General features: G+C 39.4%; 2 protein-coding genes across 5 annotated transcripts in view; one reads left to right on the top strand and one right to left on the bottom strand.

Moving 5' to 3' along the window:
* The window catches only part of POLR3A (RNA polymerase III subunit A), a 43,668-nt gene extending 36,392 nt beyond the window's left edge, over nt 1-7,276 (bottom strand). Inside the window, exons 1-4 of the mRNA XM_003755127.4 lie at nt 7,044-7,276; nt 6,234-6,369; nt 4,314-4,451; nt 3,907-4,078 (exon numbers count right to left, since the gene is read on the bottom strand). Coding sequence (XP_003755175.1) covers nt 3,907-4,078; nt 4,314-4,451; nt 6,234-6,369; nt 7,044-7,087 — 490 coding nt within the window. The 5' untranslated portion in view covers nt 7,088-7,276. The remainder of the gene's footprint in view (nt 1-3,906; nt 4,079-4,313; nt 4,452-6,233; nt 6,370-7,043) is intronic.
* Nucleotides 7,277-14,936: 7,660 nt separating this feature from the next.
* RPS24 (ribosomal protein S24) lies at nt 14,937-20,508 on the top strand. 4 transcript variants are annotated; one of them, XM_031956408.1, is made up of 7 exons: nt 14,986-15,187; nt 16,703-16,768; nt 16,867-17,076; nt 17,801-17,911; nt 18,545-18,562; nt 20,045-20,066; nt 20,426-20,508. In XM_031956408.1, the coding sequence occupies exons 1-5, from the start codon at nt 15,152-15,154 to the stop codon at nt 18,548-18,550; spliced, it is 429 nt and encodes a 142-aa protein (XP_031812268.1). In that variant the 5' UTR covers nt 14,986-15,151; the 3' UTR covers nt 18,551-18,562; nt 20,045-20,066; nt 20,426-20,508. The 4 variants fall into 4 exon arrangements, with proteins under 4 accessions (XP_012409365.1, XP_031812268.1, XP_012409357.1 ...); XM_012553903.3 differs by lacking the exon at nt 18,545-18,562 and having other exon boundaries at nt 14,987-15,187; XM_012553911.2 differs by lacking the exons at nt 18,545-18,562; nt 20,045-20,066 and having other exon boundaries at nt 14,937-15,041.
* The last annotated feature ends 1,089 nt before the right edge of the window (nt 20,509-21,597 follow it).

Genomic DNA, 21,597 nt, shown 5'->3' with positions numbered 1-21,597 from the left:
AAAGGGGTCCAAAAATAGGACTTGGGCTGAGGGACAGTAAAAACATTCTTCAGGAGACCTGGAGGGCTCAGGGCTTGTCTTAAACACGGAGAAGAATCCCACAGGGCCCTTGGAGTGGAGAAGGCTTCCGCAGGGCCAGGCCCACAGGAGGGGGGCATCCGAGGGCACACAGTGACAAGAGGGATCCTGAGTTGGTGAGGAGTGACTTTGTGGCACAAACATTTCTGCCAGGACCCAGACACTACCAAGAGCCCTTGAAGGGCAGCGGGAGGTCACCAGCACAGAAGAGTTCATGCTTTGGGGGAAACATTGCTCAAGGTCACCAAGAATGGAAGGTCCTTGGTGCAGCTGGAGCTTCTGATACATCCAAGGGCTCCTGAGACACAGGGAGGAAGCTGGCTGCTTTGCCAGTAAGGATCAGACAGCCGAGAGACTGTGGAGCAGGGAGCTAGAGCCATCCCTCCTGAGGAGGGCACTGAGGTGGCTGCTGGTCATCTCTTCAGGAAGAGCCAGCCCAGCTGCCCAAGTCTGTCTTGCAGGCTCACTGTCCCTTCCCTTGGGATATTGCTGAAAGAAACCCAGGGGAGCATGGCCAGAGATAAGGCTGGGCAAAAAGGGGCAATGGTAGGGACAAAGGGATAATGGTTTATGAAGGCAAGGGATGAACAGGGAAAAAGTGAATCTCTGGTGAAGAAGACGGCCCTTGTGAGTAGGAGCCTGATTTCTGGGTAACAGATTCAAAATGATGAATATGAGACCTCTTGTGTCCACTTGTTTCTAAGAGTGTGCACAAAATGTTTTTGCTAGAGTCAAGAAAGAAAGGAGAATTAATGACTTCCTTCAGAAAAGTTGAAGATATAAAATTTATCCATTTTTCTGTATATCACCAGCAAAACCCAGCAAGAAGAGATAGAACGAGAAGTTCTATTTAAAATAACTATAGGACACATAAAATATTTGAGGTTCATGACCGATAAGAGAGAAAGAAGACCATAAAAGATAAAATTAACAATTTTGCTCACATAAAATTTAAAAATCTTTATAAAAACACAACCAATGCAGCTAAAATTAGATAGGAAAAGTTAACTGGGGAAAAAATTGCAGCAAATTTCTCTAATAAAGGAATTATTTTTAAGATACTCTAAGCAACTGATATAAATTTTTAAGAAATCATTCTTCTACAGATATATGGTACAAACAGGCTGTTTTCTAAAAATATCCAAGGTATCTCTAACTGCACAACAACAAAAAGCTCCAAATCATAACACTAGGAGAAATGCAACTTCAAAGTCTCCAAGGGACCCACCTAGCACCCATCAGATTGGCAAACATGACAAACAAGGAAAATGACAGATGGTAGAACAGTCTGTGGGAAAGCAGGTACTTTTATATACAGCTGGTAGAAATGTAACCTGGGCTAACAAGTCTAGAGAAGATTCTGGAACAATGTTCCAAATCTACCACACTGTGCCTTACCTTCCCATTTGGCAATACTGCTACTAGTTCTATCTCCCAAAGAGATTAAGAAAAAAACTAAACTGAGAAGGTGCCCATCAATTGGGGAAAGGCTGAACAAGTTGTGGAATGTTAACATATGACATGTGGTCATGAAATACTGCTCTCCAGGAAGAACTGATGAAGGGCCTAATCTCAGAGAGAACAGGAAAGACTTGTATGAATTGATAGAATGAGATGAGTACAAAAAAACAACATATACAATAACACTGTAAAGACAGACAGCTCTAAAATACTGAAAAACGCTGATCAATGTAGCAAGAACCACAATTCTAGAGGATGAAACATGCTATCTACTTCCTTACACAGAGATGACAGACTTAAGGCACAGATGAAGGTATAGTTTTGCCACACAGCCGATATAAAATACTTTGCACTTCTGTTATAAGATTTGCTTTTGTTTTGATGGACCTGGCCATCCTCAGCAACGAGATCAACCAAATCATTTCCAATGGAGCAGTAATGAACTGAGCCAGCTATGCCCAGAGAAAGAACTCTGGGTGATGACTAAAAACCATTACATTGAACTCCCAATCCTATATTTTTGCCCACCTGCATTTTTTATTTCCTTCACAAGCTAATTGTACAATATTTCAGAGTCTGATTCTTTTTGTACAGCAAAATAACCGTTTGGTCATGTATACTTATTGTGTATCTAATTTATATTTTAATATATTTAACATCTACTGGTCATCCTGCCATCTGGGGGAGGGGGTGGGGGGTAAGAGGTGAAAAATTGGAACAAGAGGTTTGGCAATTGTTAATGTTGTAAAGTTACCCATGCATATAACATGTAAATAAAAGGCTATTAAATAAAATTTAAAAAAAAAAAAAAAAAGGTAAAAAAGAGAGGGAGGAAAAAAAATAAGATTTGCTTTTCTTTTTTTCAGTTGGGAGAAGGAGAAGTAGGTGGAAGGAAAAGAAAATAGTTTTAGTTAATTGAAAAAATAAGTAAAGGACAGGAAGAACAGTGTCTACATATGTCCATCAATCTATAAACTAGAGTGTAGTACCTTTTAAGGAGTAAAGACAGACAGTCTGGCTAGGTACACTCAAAACTGGATTCTGAATCAGTTCAACCTCTAGACCAGAAGTCCTCAAACTTTTTAAATAGGGGGCCAGTTCACTGTCCCTCAGACTGTTGGAGGACCGGACTATAGTAAAAACAACAACTTTGTTTTGTGGGCCTTTAAATAAAGAAACTTTATAGCCCTGGGTGAGGGGGATAATCGTCCTCAGTTGCCGCATCTGGCCCGCGGCCCTAGTTTGAAGACTTCTGCTCTAGACTGAAAGAATGGTTTAGTGTAAATCTGGAAGGAGATCTCTAGGCTTATGCTAGTGAACATTTTTTTTAATAAAAGACTTGACGAAGGTCAGAGATAGCAAAATGATAAATTTTGCTGAAGACAGCAAGTTGATAGAGAAAGTTAAGCATTGGCTGAGGAAGTCAGTATTCAACAAGATCTCTATGGTCTACAGCCCAAGGCTGAAAGTTAACAACAATGCCAAATTTCAAATTTGGATGCAAAAATTCTACTTCACAAGTTAAGGGTGAAAGCTGAAGGAGGCACATTAGAATGCAGCTTGTATGGGAAAGAACTGGGGGCTTAGTGAACTGCAAGCTCCCCATCAATCAAGAGTTTGCTAGGGCAGTCAAAAAAACTTACTTGATTCTGGGGTGCCTTAAGAGAAACGCAGCTTCCTAGAATAAGGTGATATCTCCTCTCTGGGCTGGCTCAGTCGAAGGATTTTGAGGGTTTAAAGATCAGTTCTGGTTCCCAGACAAAGAAAGATTATAATAAATGGTAGGCTGTCCAGGAGGCTAACCAGAACAGAGATGGATCAGAAGCATTCTAAAGTGTGAGGGAATCCCCTTCATCAGAGGCCTTTTGTTCTGATGGGCTGCAAAGAGGATTCCTTTGTAGGTATGGCCTGGACCATGTGGCTTATAAGAGCCCCTCAAACTCTGAGATCCTGGGACACTATTTGTGATATTCTCTTGCACTACTTTATCAACTGATATTGAGTGCTGCTGCTGGGGCATGTTCCCCTCCCCACAGATCTTAGGACTGTCTAACAGAGGAGATAATTCATAATTAATAAATAATATACCATAACTATTTACTAAATTAAAAATTCAGATAATATAGCAGCCTCCTCTGCCCCACCTGCTAATCCTGTTAGCAACTTGTGCTTTTAGCACCCCAGCATGGCAAGAAAGCAATCATCAGAGCTGGGGGAAGTCAAAAGTAGGGATTTCTAAGGAAAATAGTGGGGAATTCTATTATCCAATGAAGCTCTCAATTAAAGTTTGGCTTCTCGAAATTCAGGCTCCATTTTTACAAATAAGCAATCCTTAAACATAAAACATGATCAACACTGAGAACTTACCATTGAAAGCTCCACAATGATGACAAGTGTTCTTTTTCTTGCATTTATCAGAGATTTTTTTTTTGAGCCCTCTTTTCTGCAGATAAGTGAGACCAGGCCTTTTTAGGTAATCTAAAAATTGTTTTCTTTCCTCTTGGGACAGCATAATATGGCAGCAAGTTTTACAGATCATCTTTAAAAAATTAAACAAAAGTAAATTTATTTAAAGAAAATAGCAACATCATTTCCCCAAAGATAAAAATTACCCCTACATAATAGTTTTTACCAAATTATTTTAGCAAAAAACAAATATACAAAACAGTTCAAAACTTATTTAATCACCCTCTCAAGGAGATATTTTTCAGTAACACTTCTAGAATTTACATCCCAGAGACCTTTGCCACAGAAAATAATGTTCAGCAATTCACCTGTAGAACACCTATAACAGCTTTGAAGTATCCCACATGAAAACATGGCAATTCCAAGTCAATGTATCCATAATGACCCAAACATTCTGCTAAATTCTTTCCACAGGTTTCACAAGGACGATCCTTCTCACTTGTACCCTTTGAATAAAAACAGATTCACATAACTCAATGGTGACAAGGTAAATATGGTACAGATCTCATGTCAGTTAATCTTATAATCAACTATACTCATTTTCCTTTTCCAGTCCTATCTGGACATTCTCAGACTCCATCCTCCCTTGTCAATGTGGCAAGCTGGAACTCTCAGGCTTCACAACCCATGGGAAGACATTGCTTGGACCTTAAGGAGAAAGCCATTTGCCTTCTGCCATACCATTAGACTATCTTTTCATTGGCCTTTCAGACTTTTCTCTATGTACTGTCTTTTCTTATCAGAATGTAAGTTGTTTTAAGAATAGAGATCAAATTATTTTTATATATAGAAAGTGCTTGTCATAGAAGATTTAATATTTTTCATTCATTCAACATGTGTTCTATGCCAAGTATTATGAGAAACACAATACTCGCCAGCAAGCACTAGCACAGAATTTTCAAAATATCATTTATATTTGTCTTGTATTTATATTCATTTACTTAATGCTTGAAACTCTATTTGAAAATAGTGCTTGAAACTGTGCAAAGCCTAAAGGAAACATGACTTCTAATCTGTAATGTTCTAGTTGGTTTTCCTTCTTTTCAGTTCAGTAATCACCATGAGAATAGCCAGGTATTAAAGTCCAAAAGTCTTTATTGTCTCCTTCCCCTAGTACTCAGCTAGCTTTCTCCAAGCCTTCAAGGGAGTTGGTTTCAGTGGAGAAAAGGCAGGAGGCCAGGCCAGCCACCACAAAGCTGATGAAGATGGAAATGAATCTCTCTCTCTCCTTGACTCCAAGAGCTCCTGCCTCCAGTCCGCTTGTCCTCTTTGCCTCTGAGTCCCCAGGCTTGTGCTTCAGCCTCCAGCCACCACAAAGGTGGAGGATGGAATAAATCTTTCTCTGCCTCCTTTGGCTGAGTTTGTCTCAACTGATATGCTCTACACCAATCATTATGTCACTAGTAAACCATTATTTGTTGTAAGATTAAATCGATCATACAGAACTTGGAGAACTATTAAGCACCATGCTAAACTAGATAATTGCCTCATCAATTACACTGATTTAACATCTTGTAAGAATCTTTGTTTCAGAGTTCTGGCCTATTAACATCATTTAGGGCTTAAGGTCTTCTGCTCCACCCCTATTTAAAGGACAAGTTATGGAAATTATGGTAGTCAGTCACATGAAGACATCTCCCCACCCATCTGAGCATGATGTCATTTACAATTTCTACACTTCTGCACTGGGATGGCCCCATGGAAGTCTAATGGCTCCCTCTGCATATTAAGTTAAATTGATATATGTGGGATTGGGAGATGAAGGGAAGAGAGGGATGACTGTTCTTCAAGAAAGCAAAAAAAACACTGTTTTTATATCAGAGGAAAAGGAAGGAAACATCCTCAGGGATTTCAGCAAGAGGGATCACTGCATCTCAAAGAGAAATGCAGATTAGGAGTTAAGAGACCACCAGTCAGCAACAACAGCTCCAAAATGGGTTCAAATTCAGTGTGATGAGGGAAAGTTTACAGGCTGACAGGAACAAGTGGGAATAAAATATAGAATAATTACGAGAAGGGAATCCACAAAAAGAGGAAAGCCATTCGCTGAGACAAATATACCAGCAGGTATACCCCACACCAAACAAACAGACAGGCAGGCAATGTTTCTGGAAGATTGTCTGATGGTGGATTCTCAGAGAGAAGTCCATCCCACCCCTGTTACCCCCCTGTTACAGCCAGTCACCTACCGCTTTTCACAAGATATAAAGGTGGAAAGAGCCTCTTACCATCCTGTGGTCAAGAACCCCATAAAGCAGGGGGGAGTGGTGATTGTCCTGGCTGTACAAGTTCTTACTGACCACCTGGATGTGAGCCTGCTGGCGCATTTCTTCAGGGGACTTCATTCCGAAGCAGATGTGGCTTCTAAAAATAGAAAGGAGGAGGGAAATTAGGTTAAAATCAGTTGCCAAAAAACACCCACAAACCGACAGCTTTGTGGGACTGAGCGCTCAAATTCCTTTGTGTTCGGGAGACTTAAAAAAAAAAGTACCATGACAATTACATTTTCAGCGTGACGGACACCGGTGAAAACACACATGCTTTTTTTTTTTTTTTTTTTTTTTTAATAGGATGTGCTCCTGACCGAGGTAACTGAATGGTGGGTAAACCTTGGAAACTGACACGCGTGTTAATTTCACAGCCGGAGGTGGGGACGCGGCGGAGTCTTCCCATTCATAACTTTGTATGTTAATTGCACTAAAAGTGAAGCAGACGCCCAGGAAACCGAAGCACGGGGTTCCCGTGATGGGCGTGTCTCCGTGGCAGAATTCGAACTCAGGGTTTCTACCCCTCCCCCCCGAAGACGCGGAGCAAACGGGAGGGGCGGATGACAACACGCCCTCGCAGGGGAAAATAGATTTAAGGCCGCCCGACCCGGCGTCTAGGTCGGTGGGTAGTGGGGAGCAAAGCGCTTCAGAGCCCACGAAGCGCCACAGGCAAAAGGGGGGGCGCTAAAGCTCCCCCGCCCTCTATCCCGCGACCTTTGACCCCCACGTTTTCCCCATCCTCTTCGCTCCCCCACTATCCCTCGCACTCACATTTTCTTGGCCACATCCGTCTCGCGGAACTGCTCCTTCACCATGGTGGCGACTGCCGGGCGGCTGCTTCCGGAGACTCCTGGGGCCGTGGCCGGGGTTGGGGATGCAGAGAGAGCGTGGGTCAGCCGCACGCGGGGCCCCGGCTCGGCCTCGCTCGTGCCACCGCGGCGGGCCCAACTCGGCTTCCGTAGAGCCGGCCTGCCCGACACTTCCTCTTCCGGCAACCGAGCGAAAGGAAAGGCGACGGCGCAGGGCTAATGCTGTCACTCACGCCTCTCTATAGCGTCCCCTGGTGGCAGCTCCCGGGAAGTGCAGTTGTGGCGCTCGCTCGGTCTCTGCAAAACCCCTGCCGCCGCCTCTTGCAACTTACAACTTGCGGTAGCGTGTTGTTTATTAAAGTTTATTAAACTTTAATTAAGGTTTATTAAACGCCTGCTACATACCTGGCACTGTGCTAAGGCTGGGGGTGCAAGTAATCAATGAAAGGTATCCTTGCCCTCAAGGAGCTTATAGTCTGATGGGGAAGCCACGAACAAAAGGAAGCAGGGAAGGGGTAGGAGGCACCCGCAGGGATCATTCTGTTACCCGGAGCCGGACCCGCGCAGCAGCAAATGCAAGCCCACAGACCAGAGCTTAGGGGAAGGATGGACAAACTGTAACCCGGAGCATCCCGGGAGGGACACCCTCGCATCTGGTGTCACATGAATGAATGATGAAATGAATGGAGCATTTATTAAATACCGACTGAATGGATGATGAAATGAATGGAGCATTTATTATGCTCCGACTGTGTACAAAGCACCGGGGCTAGAAATAGAAAAGAGAGACAGTCCCTGTTCTCAAAGGGCTCATAGTGGAGACACAAGTGGGTGAGGGTGTGGCAGCAAAGCAGATGGAAATGTTTTTTTTTAATGTCATTTCCACCGATAAAGGGAATCAGTTTCTGGTTTTCACCCCCCTGACAGGGCCAAGGGCTTTGGGTGCCAGAACTTTCTTTTGTGGGTCTTCAAAAATGTAGCACCTGGAGGGGCAGTTCCCAAGGTACCGTTGGGATGCCTTCTCAGGAGGATGATGAAGACTGCAAAGGAAGGACGGCTAGTCTCCGAGGCTCCTGGGTTCGGGGTCTTGGGCTTTCTCCAGTCAGGTCTGAGAGGAGATGGCGGTCAAGGGGGTGAATCATGATGAAACCACTTGGAGATTTGTCATTCACTCATCCTCACACAACTGCATTCTCAGGGAGGGTTTGAACTTAGGTATCCTAGCTGCCAAGTCTCTCCTCCTTAATTCAGCCCAAGAAAAAGAAAATGTAAAAAATTGAAAGACCCAGAGGGAAGACTCCTGAAGGGATGAAATAGGAACAGCAGAATAACAGAGCCTCAACTACTGCCAGGAAAATTATAAATATAATACCAAACCTGTGAAAATTATAAAAAAGGAAAATAATTCAGAAGGAAACAAAAGCAAACAGAATTTTTAAGTGTGCAGGGCAATAATATAATAAATCTTAACTTACTATATACATATTAGCCATTATATTTTCTTTTTTTTGTCTTTAAGTGTAAAATTTACTAAATTTTGATATTTTACATTTTCCTTTCTATACCTTCTGCATTTGTAACAAATGAATCAGAAATATATTTTTCTTATTCTTTGCTATTTTACATTAATAAACAGGTAAAAACTTACTGTCAAAAATTTTCATTGCGTATTACCAATGAGATAAAACATAGTTTATATAAAATTGTAACTAATGCAAATTTGAATAATGTGACCACATCGTAGGATTCAATATTCACAATCATTGGGACCTAGCTTTATTTTTCCTGGATAATTCCTTTGGATTTTTTTTAAACAATTTTTTTTTTTGGTAATGTGTGATAAAATACCACCAAATATAAGCATTTCCATAAGCAAAAATAGAAAAACAAGATTGTATGTAGTATTGATAACCTTCATTACATACATATATGTGTATTTGTATAAATACATATGTAATTTTATTTTTTGTAGTTGTCTCTGTCCCTTGATTGGTTTAGGAATACCTCACCTATTCATTAGCCATTATATTTTCAAAGCCAAAAATGCCCTTTAAAAAAAACAAAGTGCAAATAACAGGTTCATCCTTTCAAATACTCTTGTCTATATATTTGATGGCTATTGATGCCTGGCCTTCAGCAAAGCTAAATAAATACTTTAATCTACTCCAATCTAAGAGCATTTTATCTTCTTTGCTGTAGTAGCAACAGATATTATTGCGCCATTTCCCACATAATACATCAGGTTCATCAAGATTGATTAAACATTTTGTACATTGTCTTTTTGATACACATAGCCTAATCAACTTATTGACTGATCAAGTTGATGAAATGGGTTAGGGATGTGCCATGTTGGTAGCCTGTAATAAGCCAGGAAAAGGTTGTCCAATTCTCTTTCCATCATATTACTGTCTTTGTGTGACATTATTGTCTAAAATAAATTTTTAAAAAAGACAAAAAACAAGAAGAAGATTCAATCAAACTCCATTAGGAAATCAGGATTCAGAGAGGCTAGGATTTGAATTAGAATGAAGTCATCCTTAGCATCTTCATCATGTAAATGAAGGGTTTCTGGCCTATTAAGTGAGCTAGACAATGTCCTCTTGGAATAGATTTCCAATTAAAGTCTTGTGTGTCTTTGAGTCTCAGAAAAAAAAGTCAAGGTAATGTCTGATAGTATTGAGGTCTAGATTTGGGGTACCTAAATGAAATTAGGGTTAAGTTGAGGTCTAGTGGCAGGTTTGGAGTACAGGAAGTCAAACAGCTCCCCTGCAACCTGCCTTGGATTCCGCACAAGGATATGGTGGTAAATGAGGTCTAGTAGCAGCACGAGTCCCCAATAAAAGCATTTATGGGTCCGAGAGCTAGATTGATAATAGAGGTTTATTATTGGGTTTGGAAGTAAGGAGATAGGTGAAGGTAAAGATAAGGAGGGCACCGGACAGAGGGTCCAGTGGACAGAAGGTCCTCACATGGCTAGTATGTTTGGAATCTCTGCAAAGAGGGGGTCCCAGTATCTCCCTTTTATAATGGGAGATTTAGCTCGAGGGGCTTTGGGTGTAGCCCCAAAGTTGGCTCAGATCCGGTTGGGGCTGGGACAGGTCCCGATCTTCTATTGGATTCAAAGGGACCAGGATTTGTGAGTCAAAGGGTAATTACATTCACTAGAGGGGTTTGGGAATCAAAGATAGGAATCTTTCCCACATCAATAGGACATATACATTCAAGTAAGTAAAATCTACAGGATGAATTTTAAACAATGTTTTTTGAAGAAGCTTTTTAAAACATTCTCTTTATTTATATTTTCTCTCTTTCTCTTGCTCTCTCTTTTTTTTTTCCCTGAGGCAATTGGGGTTAAGTGATTTGCCTAGGGTCACACAGTTAGGAAGTGTTAAGTGTCTGAGATTACATTTGAATTTAGGTCTTCCTGACTTCAGGGCTGGTACTCTCTATCCACTGCACCACCTAGCTACCCCCTGGAGAAGCTCTTCTTGATAAGTTGTTTCTTAAACTACTTCCAACCCCATCCCTGTTAGTTTTGAGGGCAAAACAGTGTCTGAAGGTTCAACTCTCCGCCCTGCACCCCTTATCCTCTTCCCCCAACAGAGAGAGTAGAGTAACAAAGAGGAAGGAATTCTGAACTGGAAGTCTGACTTGTTATATTCATATTGACTGATATACATAACTGAATTTAATTCAGTTCAATTCAATTTAATTTAATTCAGTAAAGACAGATCCAGAGAGATAAGATAAAAAAAAACAAAACAAAACAGTATCTATCCTCAAGGAATTAACACTATCCAATCCAATCCTATTCAATTCAATAGAAATTATTAAGCTGAAACTTTCATAGCCACTGTGCTAAATATTGCGGATACAAAAACAGGCAAAAGACAGCCCTTGCTTTCAAAGAGTGTAATTTGTTTCTTATTGCACTGACGAGATGTAATGGGAACATAGACAAGAAAATACAAAGAAATTTAAAGAGAACGGTTCCATATAAGAATCCTTTATATCTAAGCCTCAGTTTCCTTATCTGTAAAATGGGGAAGTAATCCTCACAATTTTTTTTTTAAATAAAAGAACTATGAAATGTGAACCATGATGAGAATCAATAATAACAAGTGTGATGACAGCGTTAGCACCCTGGATACTTTAGAATCAGCCAGAGTCCGGATCAGTAAAAGTCCTTGATCTTTATTCTTTGTGGACAAGAGTAGAATGGCTACACAAATCAGGCCAGGAGTCACTCTGGCTTTCTTACTCCGCCCTTTTTTCCCTCCTCCTCATCTCTCTATACACCAACAAATCTAGCAGGCACAGAACAGTGGGGTGGGCTATTTTCCAAGCAAATGCTAATAGAGTATTGTCCAATTGATAATTAGCCTTAAGTGCTTGCTTGTCCAAACCTCAGTGCATGAACTCAAGAGTTGCAGCCCTTTACAAACAAGATTTATATATTGTTTTTAAATTTTAAAAGCACCTTGCATAAATTATATCTTTTGAGCTTCATACCAACTCAGAGGAAATGTAAGTCCTGTTTTATAGATGAGGAAACTGAAGGTCAGAGAGGTCCTTGTTTCCCCTTTATGTATTGCCCCATTAGAATTCAGACTCCTTAAGAGCATCAACTGTTTTAATAAATGTTTTAAATATGCTTGTTATTTTATTTCTCCTAGGTCTTCATTTCCTTATCAGTAAAAACAGGGGCATTGGATAATAGTAATAACAATAATTAATATTTATATCAGCACTTTAAGGTATAACGTATATTACAAATTATCTCATTTGAATCCTATGAGGTAGTGCTGTTATTCCCATTTTACAGATGAGGAAATTGAGGCAGAGAGAGATTAACTGACTTGGCCAGAGTCACACTAGCATTTAAATGCTCCATCCACCACACCATCTTGCTGACTCTTATTACCTTGATATTCATGGAAACAAAACAATGCACAAAAGTTGGTCTAAATGCTCTAAATCTTGCAGTCCTATTGGCGCCACTGGACTATCATGGAATTGAAGTCAGAAGATTCAAGTTCCAATGTTTGTGATGGCAAATTACTCTCAGGTAAATTAAGTAACTTCTCTGGGTTTCTGTATTTCCTGGCTCCATTTACTCAGACACATGGCAATGATGCTACCAGCAACTCCTACTTCTTAGTACTGTTTTGAGGAAAATGCTTTGTAAACCTCAAAATATCACATTTTAAAAAGCAAGAAAAATAAAGTGAAAAAGCAGCATACTTCTATCTGCACAGAGTTCATCAGTTCTTGCTAGACTTGGATTACATTTTTCATCATAACTCCTTGTTATGGGCCAGAACTCTGCATTTGAAACAAGGATTCTTACAAGGTGTTAAGTCAGTGGAATTGATAAGACAATGGTTATCTAGTTTAGTGTGGTGATTAATAGTTCTCTAAGTTCAGTAGGATTGATTTAATCTTACAACAAATAATGGTTTCCTAGTGATATGATTGATTTATACTCAGTATAGAGCATATAAGCTGGGACAAACTCAGCCAGGGATAGAGAGCCAGATTCATTCTTTCATCTCATAGCACTGTGGTGGCTGGCCTCCTGCACTTCCCACATTGAGACCAAGACCAAGGATCTGAAAGGCTCTCCAGAAAGCTGGCCCCGGCCTCAGGCAAGGAAACTAGACTCTGACGGAGATAATAAAGAATTTGAACTTTAACACCTGGATATTATGGTGATTACTCTACTGAAATGAAGGCTACTCAAAGACCTCCAGAAAATGAAACAAGAACCTTACAACTCCTCTGGAATTGTGTTAGCTCATCTTATCAATCAGAGTAGCTGTCTTTCATAGCTGATGATTTCATTGCTGTTACTGCATCCAATGTTCTCCTGGTACTGCTCATTTTACTTTGTAATCAGTTTATATGTGTTCCAGATTTTTCTGAAATCATCCCTTTCATCTTTTTTTTTTTTTTTTTTTTGGAAGTTCAGTAGTATTTCATCACAATCATGTATTATAACTCGTTCAGCCATTCCCCAATTGATGTGTATCATCTTATTTTCCAATTCATTGACATCACAAAAAGAGCTGCTATAGTTTTGCACATATGAATCTTTTTCTTTTTTCCACAGTGCCTATTTCAAATCTTTTTTTTTTCTTTCCTTTATGTACCAATTTCTTTTTTTTTTTTTTTTTGAGTCTCCTTTTTTTTTGGTTTTATTAAAGCTTTTTATTTTCAAAACATGTGCATAGATATGCATTTTTCAACATTCACCCTAGCAAAAATTTTATTTTATTTTATTTTTTATGTAATAGCCTTTTATTTACAGGTTATATGTATGGGTAACTTTACAGCATTAACAATTGCCAAACCTCTTGTTCCAATTTTTCCCCTCCTTCCCCCATCCCCTCCCCCAGATGGCAAGATGACCAGTAGATGTTAAATATATTAAAATATAAATTAGATACACAATAAGTATATTATGTACTAATTTCATAAATTCTAATTCTACCTTCATTCTCAACATTCACTTTACCTTTTATGTTTCATTTTACTTTATTTTTTGATGTACAAGAATGTTATTTCCTTGTAACTTAAAAGAAAAAAAAAAGCAAAATCCTTATGACAAATATGTACAGTATGATAATTGTGAAAATATGTATAGAAGAATTGCACATGGAACATATATTGGAATACTTGCTGTCTGGGGAGAGGGCATACAATGCTGCTAAAGTGATACTTCTAAAAGTCCTGTTCTAAAAATGTCATTTTTCTGCTCAATAAATACACTGTGACTCCTTCTAAAATAAAATGAGAATTTCTCTGTTTGACATTCTCATGCTTTGCTTCCTTCCACACCCTTTAAAATCTAGCCACTGTAGTTTACTTGAATATTCTATTTCCCATCTCTGTACCTTGGCTGGGTCCCCATGCCTGGGATGCTCTCTCCTTTTCAGTTTTCACTCTTCCTTTGTCATGGATTCCCCCTCTGTTAAAGGCTCTTTCTGGTCCTCCCATTACGTACTTGCTACATCTTGTATAAATCTAAGATGGAGTAATTTTCATGCTTGTTTTCTCTATTAGAATACAAAAGCTCCTTGAGAACCAGGACCACATTTTGCCTTTCTTTGGATTTTTGTGTTACATATAGCAACATACACCAAAATGTTTGGTACATAGTAACCTTTTAAAAATAATAAACTTTTTTTCCCCCTGAAGCAATTGGGGTTAAGTGACTTGCCCAGGGTCACACAGCCAGGACCCATTAACAGTCGAGATGAGATTTGAACTCGGGTCCTCCTGACTTCAGGGATGGTGCTTTTCCCATTGCACTAAATAGCTGCCTCCAAAATGATAAACTCCTAAATGCTTTGATTGTTGAATGACTAGCATAGACTCCAGCCTACATTTTCAGGTGCATATGTCAATCTCCCTTTACCTGTATTTTTATTCAAATTGGACTTTTGTGCCCGGATGGAGGGAGTTTTCCAATCTGGGAGTGCCCAACACCATGCATATCAATTTCAAATTCAGTTCCTATCCGGTCCCTATAAGTGTGTCATGTACATTTACATAAATATATATGAATATGCATGAGCTAAGAAATTGACGTGGTTAGATATAAAGGAACCCGAGCTCTCAGGGATAAAGGAGGCGGAGCCTTTGGCATTTTCAATCAGGCTATGTCCAGGACAGCTTCAGCACCTGGGATCCTCACCTTCCCCCGGTGTCATAAGGGTAGGAAGTGTTCCTTTAGTTTGGCTACAGAAATGGAAAGGAAGCTGTCTTTACTGAGGTTCGAGAAAGGCGATGGAATGAGGCCTTTGGCCTTTTTCAATCAGGCACTCTTTTTGGTAGCTCTCAAAATCTAATTCCCGCCCCTTCCGCTGGGGTCCTTGGGAGAGCTCTGATAGGATTGGTTGCTGCATCTCCCGGCCCTTTTCCTCTCCTGCTGCTCAAGGAGCCGGCCGCCACCATGGTGAGTCTTCCTGGGGTCTAGACGCCATCCGTCTCGCATCTGCGCCATCCTTCGTCTCGTCTCTCGACTCTTCTCTCAGCCCGTCTCCTGGAAGCCTCTTGTCCGCTCCGATGTTGAAACTAGCCGGGAACCGCGCTCCAAGAGCGGCGAGTTGTGGGCAGAAGGGGCACGGGGCCGGGCCGGGCTGGTGTGGGGCCTAGGGAGCGACGGGAGGGCAGGGACGGCGAGGGAAGCCGGGGCCCCGGCCTAGTCTGTGGCGGCGCTGACAACTCCCTGGGTCTTGGTTGTCTCATCCGTGGAATGGGCACCGTCTTTCTTCCCGGGGGTGGGGGTGGGGTGAGATTGGGATAAATAAAGCGCCATGTGGCGCGTAGTAAATGATGGGCTCTCGTCAGCTAGAGGGAGACCCGACCCCTCCCCCCCTCCGCAGACCTCCTAGGGGCAGTGTAACCCGCATGAGGGCGACGCAGCTTCTAATCGGCGGGCATCCCTCGGGCCCGAGTTTGATGCGGGCTCGCGGCGCGTCCTTGCGTTCCTCGTTCCCCCCATGGTTCCGTTTAGAGACCCTCACCCACGGGGAGGTTTACGACCCTCTATGTGCTTCCTTTCTGGCTTTTCTTTCTATTTTTTCCCCCTAATGGCTAAGTTGCCCTGAATTATGCATTTACCAGAGTCGCAGAACCTAAAAGTTGGAAGAGCCCTCAGGAAATGTAATAGAAACTAAAACTCGAACCCAACTTCAAGGGAAACAAATTCTCATTTCGTTGTGCTGTCGATTATTCTTAGACTGTAAACCTTTTTCACTTTTGTGTCCTTAGTGCCTAGCGTAGAGTCTCGGAGGTAAGTTTATCCTAAGCCGTGAAATCTGTTGCTTATTTTGCACTTATTTTAAAACGATCTTGCCGTTTAACTAGATAGTTAACTAGAGAGGGACGAGAATAGTGTTTGCAGGTAATGTCTTAAAACCTGAAGAAGCCAGCCTGTTGTGATTTATTTCTTTTTGCTGCTAGACTGAGATGCAAAACTAGACTTGCCTCCTTTTGAACAATTTTTACTGCTTTCATTTTGTATCCCCCTTAACGTCCGTCCTGGACAGCTCTCCTTTACAAAAGAATTTTAAGCCCCCCCCCCCCCCCCAAAAAAAAAAAAAAAACAACAAACTTTGTTCTTAGAAACCTAATGACTTAGGGTAATAAATTCTGAAAAGTCTTAATGGGGTCAAAGTGGAAAGCCCCACAATTTTAAAATCATGAAACGCTGTTTTGCAAAAGCCCTGCGTGGAAAATAGGATCTAAGATAACACGGAAGCTTGATGCTCCCACACAGAAGCTGTATCTCCCTGATGATACTTTTAGAACAGTTTCCATTTAGAATGAGAATTGTAGTCCCTGAAGGGAGATGTTAGGGAGTCGGCTGCATGAAATAGAAATGTTTTAGATTAGTTTAAATTTGGTCTGTGATTTTAATGTTAAACTCCCAGTTGGGGAAATTTCCTATGTCCACATAGTCATAGCGTTGTTTGGGGTCCTGAAGAGCTAATTTAATATAATCTGCATCATAGTCAACATGTATGTCAGGCTGGATTTGCACTCAAAAACTTAAGATATCCTTGATTTTAAATCTGTCTTAATTTTTCTTAATTGTCCAAATTCCATTTGCAGAATGACACTGTAACTATCAGAACCAGGAAGTTCATGACAAACAGACTTCTTCAGCGAAAACAGATGGTAAGAACGATAGATATATTTTTTTACCTTAATTTCTTAATGTTATATGAAAGCAAAACTATACATTTATAAATAAATAATTTATAAACACTTTTTAGGTTATAGATGTCCTTCATCCTGGAAAGGCCACAGTGCCCAAGACTGAAATTCGAGAAAAACTGGCCAAGATGTACAAGACGACTCCAGATGTCATTTTTGTCTTTGGATTCAGAACCCATTTTGGTGGTGGCAAAACAACAGGCTTTGGCATGATTTATGATTCCCTTGACTATGCAAAGAAAAATGAACCAAAACACAGACTTGCAAGGGTAGGTATCTTGTGATTGATTATTAATGCAGTAGAACAGCACATAAAAATTTGTATTCTATAAAGAGGTGCCATTTCTGGTAAAGGGAAACTATGTACATCTTATCTTCAGTAGATTGTCTCTTCTCTCATCCCTGAACACCACTCACTAATTTTTGGTCACTCTTGATATCTTCCTATATTGTTCCCTCTCATCATGGCTCAACTCTTTGAGAAGGCTTATTTGTGTATAGTCATTGCCTCTTTGAAGCACCTTAGTGCCAGCATTTTGTTTCTGAGATTGCCAATCTTCTGTGACCAAAGTTCCCCATCCAGCTTTAGGGCAAGGCCTTTCTTTGCTTAGTACTTGAATTTAAACTTATTGCCTGGAGCTCACTCTCATTTTGCTAGATTGAAGATATGCAGATTGTGAAATGAATAAAATAGGCAATGGGAAAGGACAGCCAGTTTAGTCTCCCAAGGAAGATGACAAGGTTTTTTGTAGCAAAATTTCATGCTTTTACGTAGAATACTAGAATTATTTTATTAACATTTCAAGGGTTTTTACATTCTTTTCCGATTTTAGTGGGAAGTATTTGCCTGTAGCACAGTTGTTAATCATTGCACAAAAATGAAACAAGACCCTGTTGCCCTGGGGTTGGGACCTAACTATAGGCGAACACCTTTAAGGAGTAGGAGTATTATTTGATGATATTCATTTCAATGCTTAATTTCCTCCTATTTAGCATGGCCTGTATGAGAAGAAAAAGACATCCAGAAAGCAGCGAAAGGAACGCAAAAACAGAATGAAGAAAGTCAGGGGTACTGCAAAGGCAAATGTTGGTGCTGGCAAAAAGGTATAGTAGATTAAGGGAAGAACCTTAATGTAAATCAATGTAGTATAATATTGATTTCATAGAAAGAAAGGGTTTCTTCATTGAATAACTTTTCTTAATATTTTCCCCCTACTTTTTCTGGATAACAGAAGGTAATATTTTTAAGAAGCTATACAGTAGAATGCCTTTTGGTAGTTTAGCTTTGCCACTTTATAAATTGGTAGTTTGGGGTCTACTTTGATTCATTTATACTGTTCCTGACTTAGAAATTGGAATCAAAAAGCCCTCATTTCATTTTTTAAAAAGCCCTGTTTATTCATTTATCAAGGGCAAAGGAATACATATTCTTTAGACTTAATCAGGTCTTTAAAATTGCTGCCTGCCCAAGGAACAATATATTTGAATCAGCGTGATGCATATCTCCCAAAAGGGCTGGGAGAAGTAGTTCTTATATTAAGTTTGCTGCATTACTTTCCAGTTCCCCACGAATCATATCTCCTGCTGGTAGCTTTATATTAGCATTATGCTAAGCAGCCTAGAGTCTGAATGAAATTAAGATTGTGGATTGTTAAATGACAAGTGCTTGTGCCACATTTAGTCGTAACCTTTTCTTTTGCCTTTCTTCCATACTTTCTTGGATTTCTTGTTCATCAGAAATGAAGTGTCTAGCAGGTACTGAGTTTGAACACAGCGTGATTGTAGAGATAGCATCACACTCACGTTTTGTTTCTGCTTTGCATGTCTGCTTTGGACGGTGGAGTTCTTTGGTATTCTGTAGTACAAAATATCATGCTTTAGAACAAGGATTGTTAATGACCAAAAAAGTGGAAACTGATTATCTTTGTTCCTGAAATGCATGATATGTTGTTGACCTGGGGTGGTGCCTCACAATAAGACCTGTTTACCTTGTGCTTGGGGAAATGTGGCATTATGATTATTTTGTTTTAAGTGGCCCACCATAAAGGAAATGTATTGTGATCACTTTTGAGTTGTGTACTTTAAAAAATGGAAAAATAAATTCTGTCAAAATATGTGTAAGTGTGTGTATACACACACACACACATACACACATATTTACAAAATTTGTATTCCACCAACTATTTTCATATTTCTAGTTAATTTTTGGTATCTCCCAAAGTAGTAAAAAGTTGATTGGAAATGTTCTAATTCCAGTACAAATTGGAATTTGAGAAATATTTTTTGTAGCCTTAGGCACTGATAAAATTAAAAATCCGTTAATATTTCCTTGTGCTTATTTTCTTAGTGATACCACTAAGAATAAGCATTTTGGGTTATGGATAATTCCCCAATGCTGCTTCAAAAGTTGGCTCAACAGGGTCTGGGAATCAAAAAAGGATTAAATTACAATTTGCCCTTTGACATAGTATTGAAAGACATTTAATGCATTGATTTCACTTTTCTATTTAGATTTCTAGCTTTTCTATTCTATTTCCTATTTCTATCTTAAGTTTCTAGTCTTAATTGAGACATTTTGTCTGAATACGTGATGTTAAGTGTATATTTACTATGTCAAATTATCCATTTGTCTGCATTGATATGAAAAGTTTTAGAATGATCAATTCTAAGATCAGGCACAATTAGATTAGTACTGTTAAGTTATATGGGAATTCAGTATAAAAGACTGTTGGAAGTACCTGTACCAATTGTTCTCAAACAGTTGACAAGAGTAGTTTTAGATTTTTTAACTTGAGTAGTTAAATTCTTTTGCGGTTTTAAGTTCAATGTTCTATTATACTGGTCCTCAAGTCATTTTATATTGTTGACCATAGAAAGTTGCTTTGAGTACTTGGACTTGTTCTTTTTAAATTAGGAGTGGATTTTGTTAACTTAGTCCAGATTGTCCTACGTATTAATGAACTTTCTATTTTGAGATTACAAATCGCTAGAACCTTGTTTTGGAATCCAATAGTGATTGGGACTGTTTTCCCAGAAGTAAGTGGTAAGAGTAAAATCATTGTTTAGAAGTAGATACTTTAATGTGACTTGAGTACTACTCTGAAAAGCTAAAGAAAACTATAAGGTATTTGATTGCATGCTTTTACATGCAGATCATTTTACCTTTGGAGCTTGAAAGTAACTATTAATGACACTTTTTTTCCTTTATCTTTCTCCCTCCTTCTGCCACTGATTCAGTGAGCTGGAGATTTCATAACAGGTATACTTCAAGCTTTTTGTTTAGATGAGTAGTAGCCATTTTAGTTACTTATATGCCAGTTTAGAGAAGCATGTGCTTTAGGAAGTAGATGTAGAAATGTTTTATTAAGAGCCCTTAGTATCTTAACATTCAAAACTAAACCTTTAACTGATAGTAGTTTTTTTATATATAAACCATAGATTGGTACTTAATAAAATTAACATTCATTTAACTCTTGTTATACTGTTATATTGAACATTGACCAAAATAACCAGCCTCTTGATTTACTAATGGTACATGTTTTTGCATGGATATTTGATTTGTTAATTGCCAGTTTGGAATCTTTAGTAACTTTTATGTATTTTATTTTTTATTTGCAGAAGGACTAAAAGGAACTATGGATGATGTTTATTCGAGACCGATAACGCTTTTCATCAGCATAAATAAACTATAAAAAAACTTAGTCTTCAGTGATTTTTTTTATATATAATAGTTTGAAATGAGGTAGAAACTGGGGCAGCTAAGTGATGCAGTGAATAGAGGACTGGGCTTTGAAGACATCTTCCTAAATTGAAATCTTAATTAAAATCATTTAATCTTGTTTATCTCAGTTTGCTCATCTATAAAATGGGCTGGTAAAGGAAATGGCCAGCCACTCCAGTATCATTGCCAAGAGACTTGCCTACTTTCGAAAAGGGGTCAGGAAAGCTGAGGGCCAGATCACAAAGGGAGCCAAGGGCTGAGACAGGATATGATCTCACATTCTTTGAGTCGGGGATCCTGCATTCTTTTCACTCTTTCCTGAGGCTTCCCCAAAAGTCTTTTGTTTGTCATTATTTTCAGTAAAGGCTGATAGATCATTAACAAAAAAAAGAAAAGGGGTCAGGAACAGTTTCATACAACTGAAATGGCTCAACAATGTAGTAAAATCTGTTTTTTTGATATGCCAGAAAATGTATACATACCAATTTAAATATTGATTTTTGAAATGGCACATGAATAGATTGAGAAAGTTATCCTCTAGTCGTCATTCAAACAAGTGACATCTGTAAAAGCAAGGCACTACTTTTGGTTCATGTCCACAAGGGTGTATTTCTGGAGATAGCCAGTAGAAACATTACAATCCTAAATCCAGTGATTCTTCCCCCGTGTTCTCACAAGGAGATAAATGCACTGTCAACATTTAGTCAGGTTTTATTGATTCCCAAACACCAGGTATATAAATTTAAAAGGGAGCAACCAAGCATTTTAAGTGCCTACTAGGTGCCAGGAGATTTACTACAAGAATGAAACAATCTACAATCTCTGTAATGTACAATCTAATGTAATCTCTACAATCTGATTGGTGGCCAGGAAGTTAATAAATTTGCATCACTAGAAGGCAAAATCATGCATTTGGTACAGGAATAATAGGGCTGCCATAAGGGGATCAGATGGTTGCACCCCCTGAGCTGAAGGAGTAAGGAAAAGGCTAGGTAGCTGGAGAGGAGGGAATGAAAGTAGGAAATACTTGGTCTAGTCAGGGGTATCCTGAAATGATTTAGAAGGCACC

This window comes from Sarcophilus harrisii, chromosome 2 (assembly GCF_902635505.1).
Source record: "Sarcophilus harrisii chromosome 2, mSarHar1.11, whole genome shotgun sequence".
Classification (NCBI taxonomy): domain Eukaryota; kingdom Metazoa; phylum Chordata; class Mammalia; order Dasyuromorphia; family Dasyuridae; genus Sarcophilus; species Sarcophilus harrisii.
Note: the sequence above shows the minus strand (reverse complement) of the source record. Positions and strands in the feature narration are given on the sequence as shown.

What these genes read in the sequence shown, in the direction of transcription:
- RPS24 (XM_012553898.3), top strand. Translation starts at nt 15,152, where the DNA reads ATGTTGAAACTAGCCGGGAACCGCGCTCCAAGAGCG. An exon ending in TTCTTCAGCGAAAACAGATG is followed by an intron (nt 16,769 to 16,866) that starts GTAAGAACGATA and finishes AACACTTTTTAG; the next exon opens with GTTATAGATGTCCTTCATCC. An exon ending in CAAAACACAGACTTGCAAGG is followed by an intron (nt 17,077 to 17,800) that starts GTAGGTATCTTG and finishes CCTCCTATTTAG; the next exon opens with CATGGCCTGTATGAGAAGAA.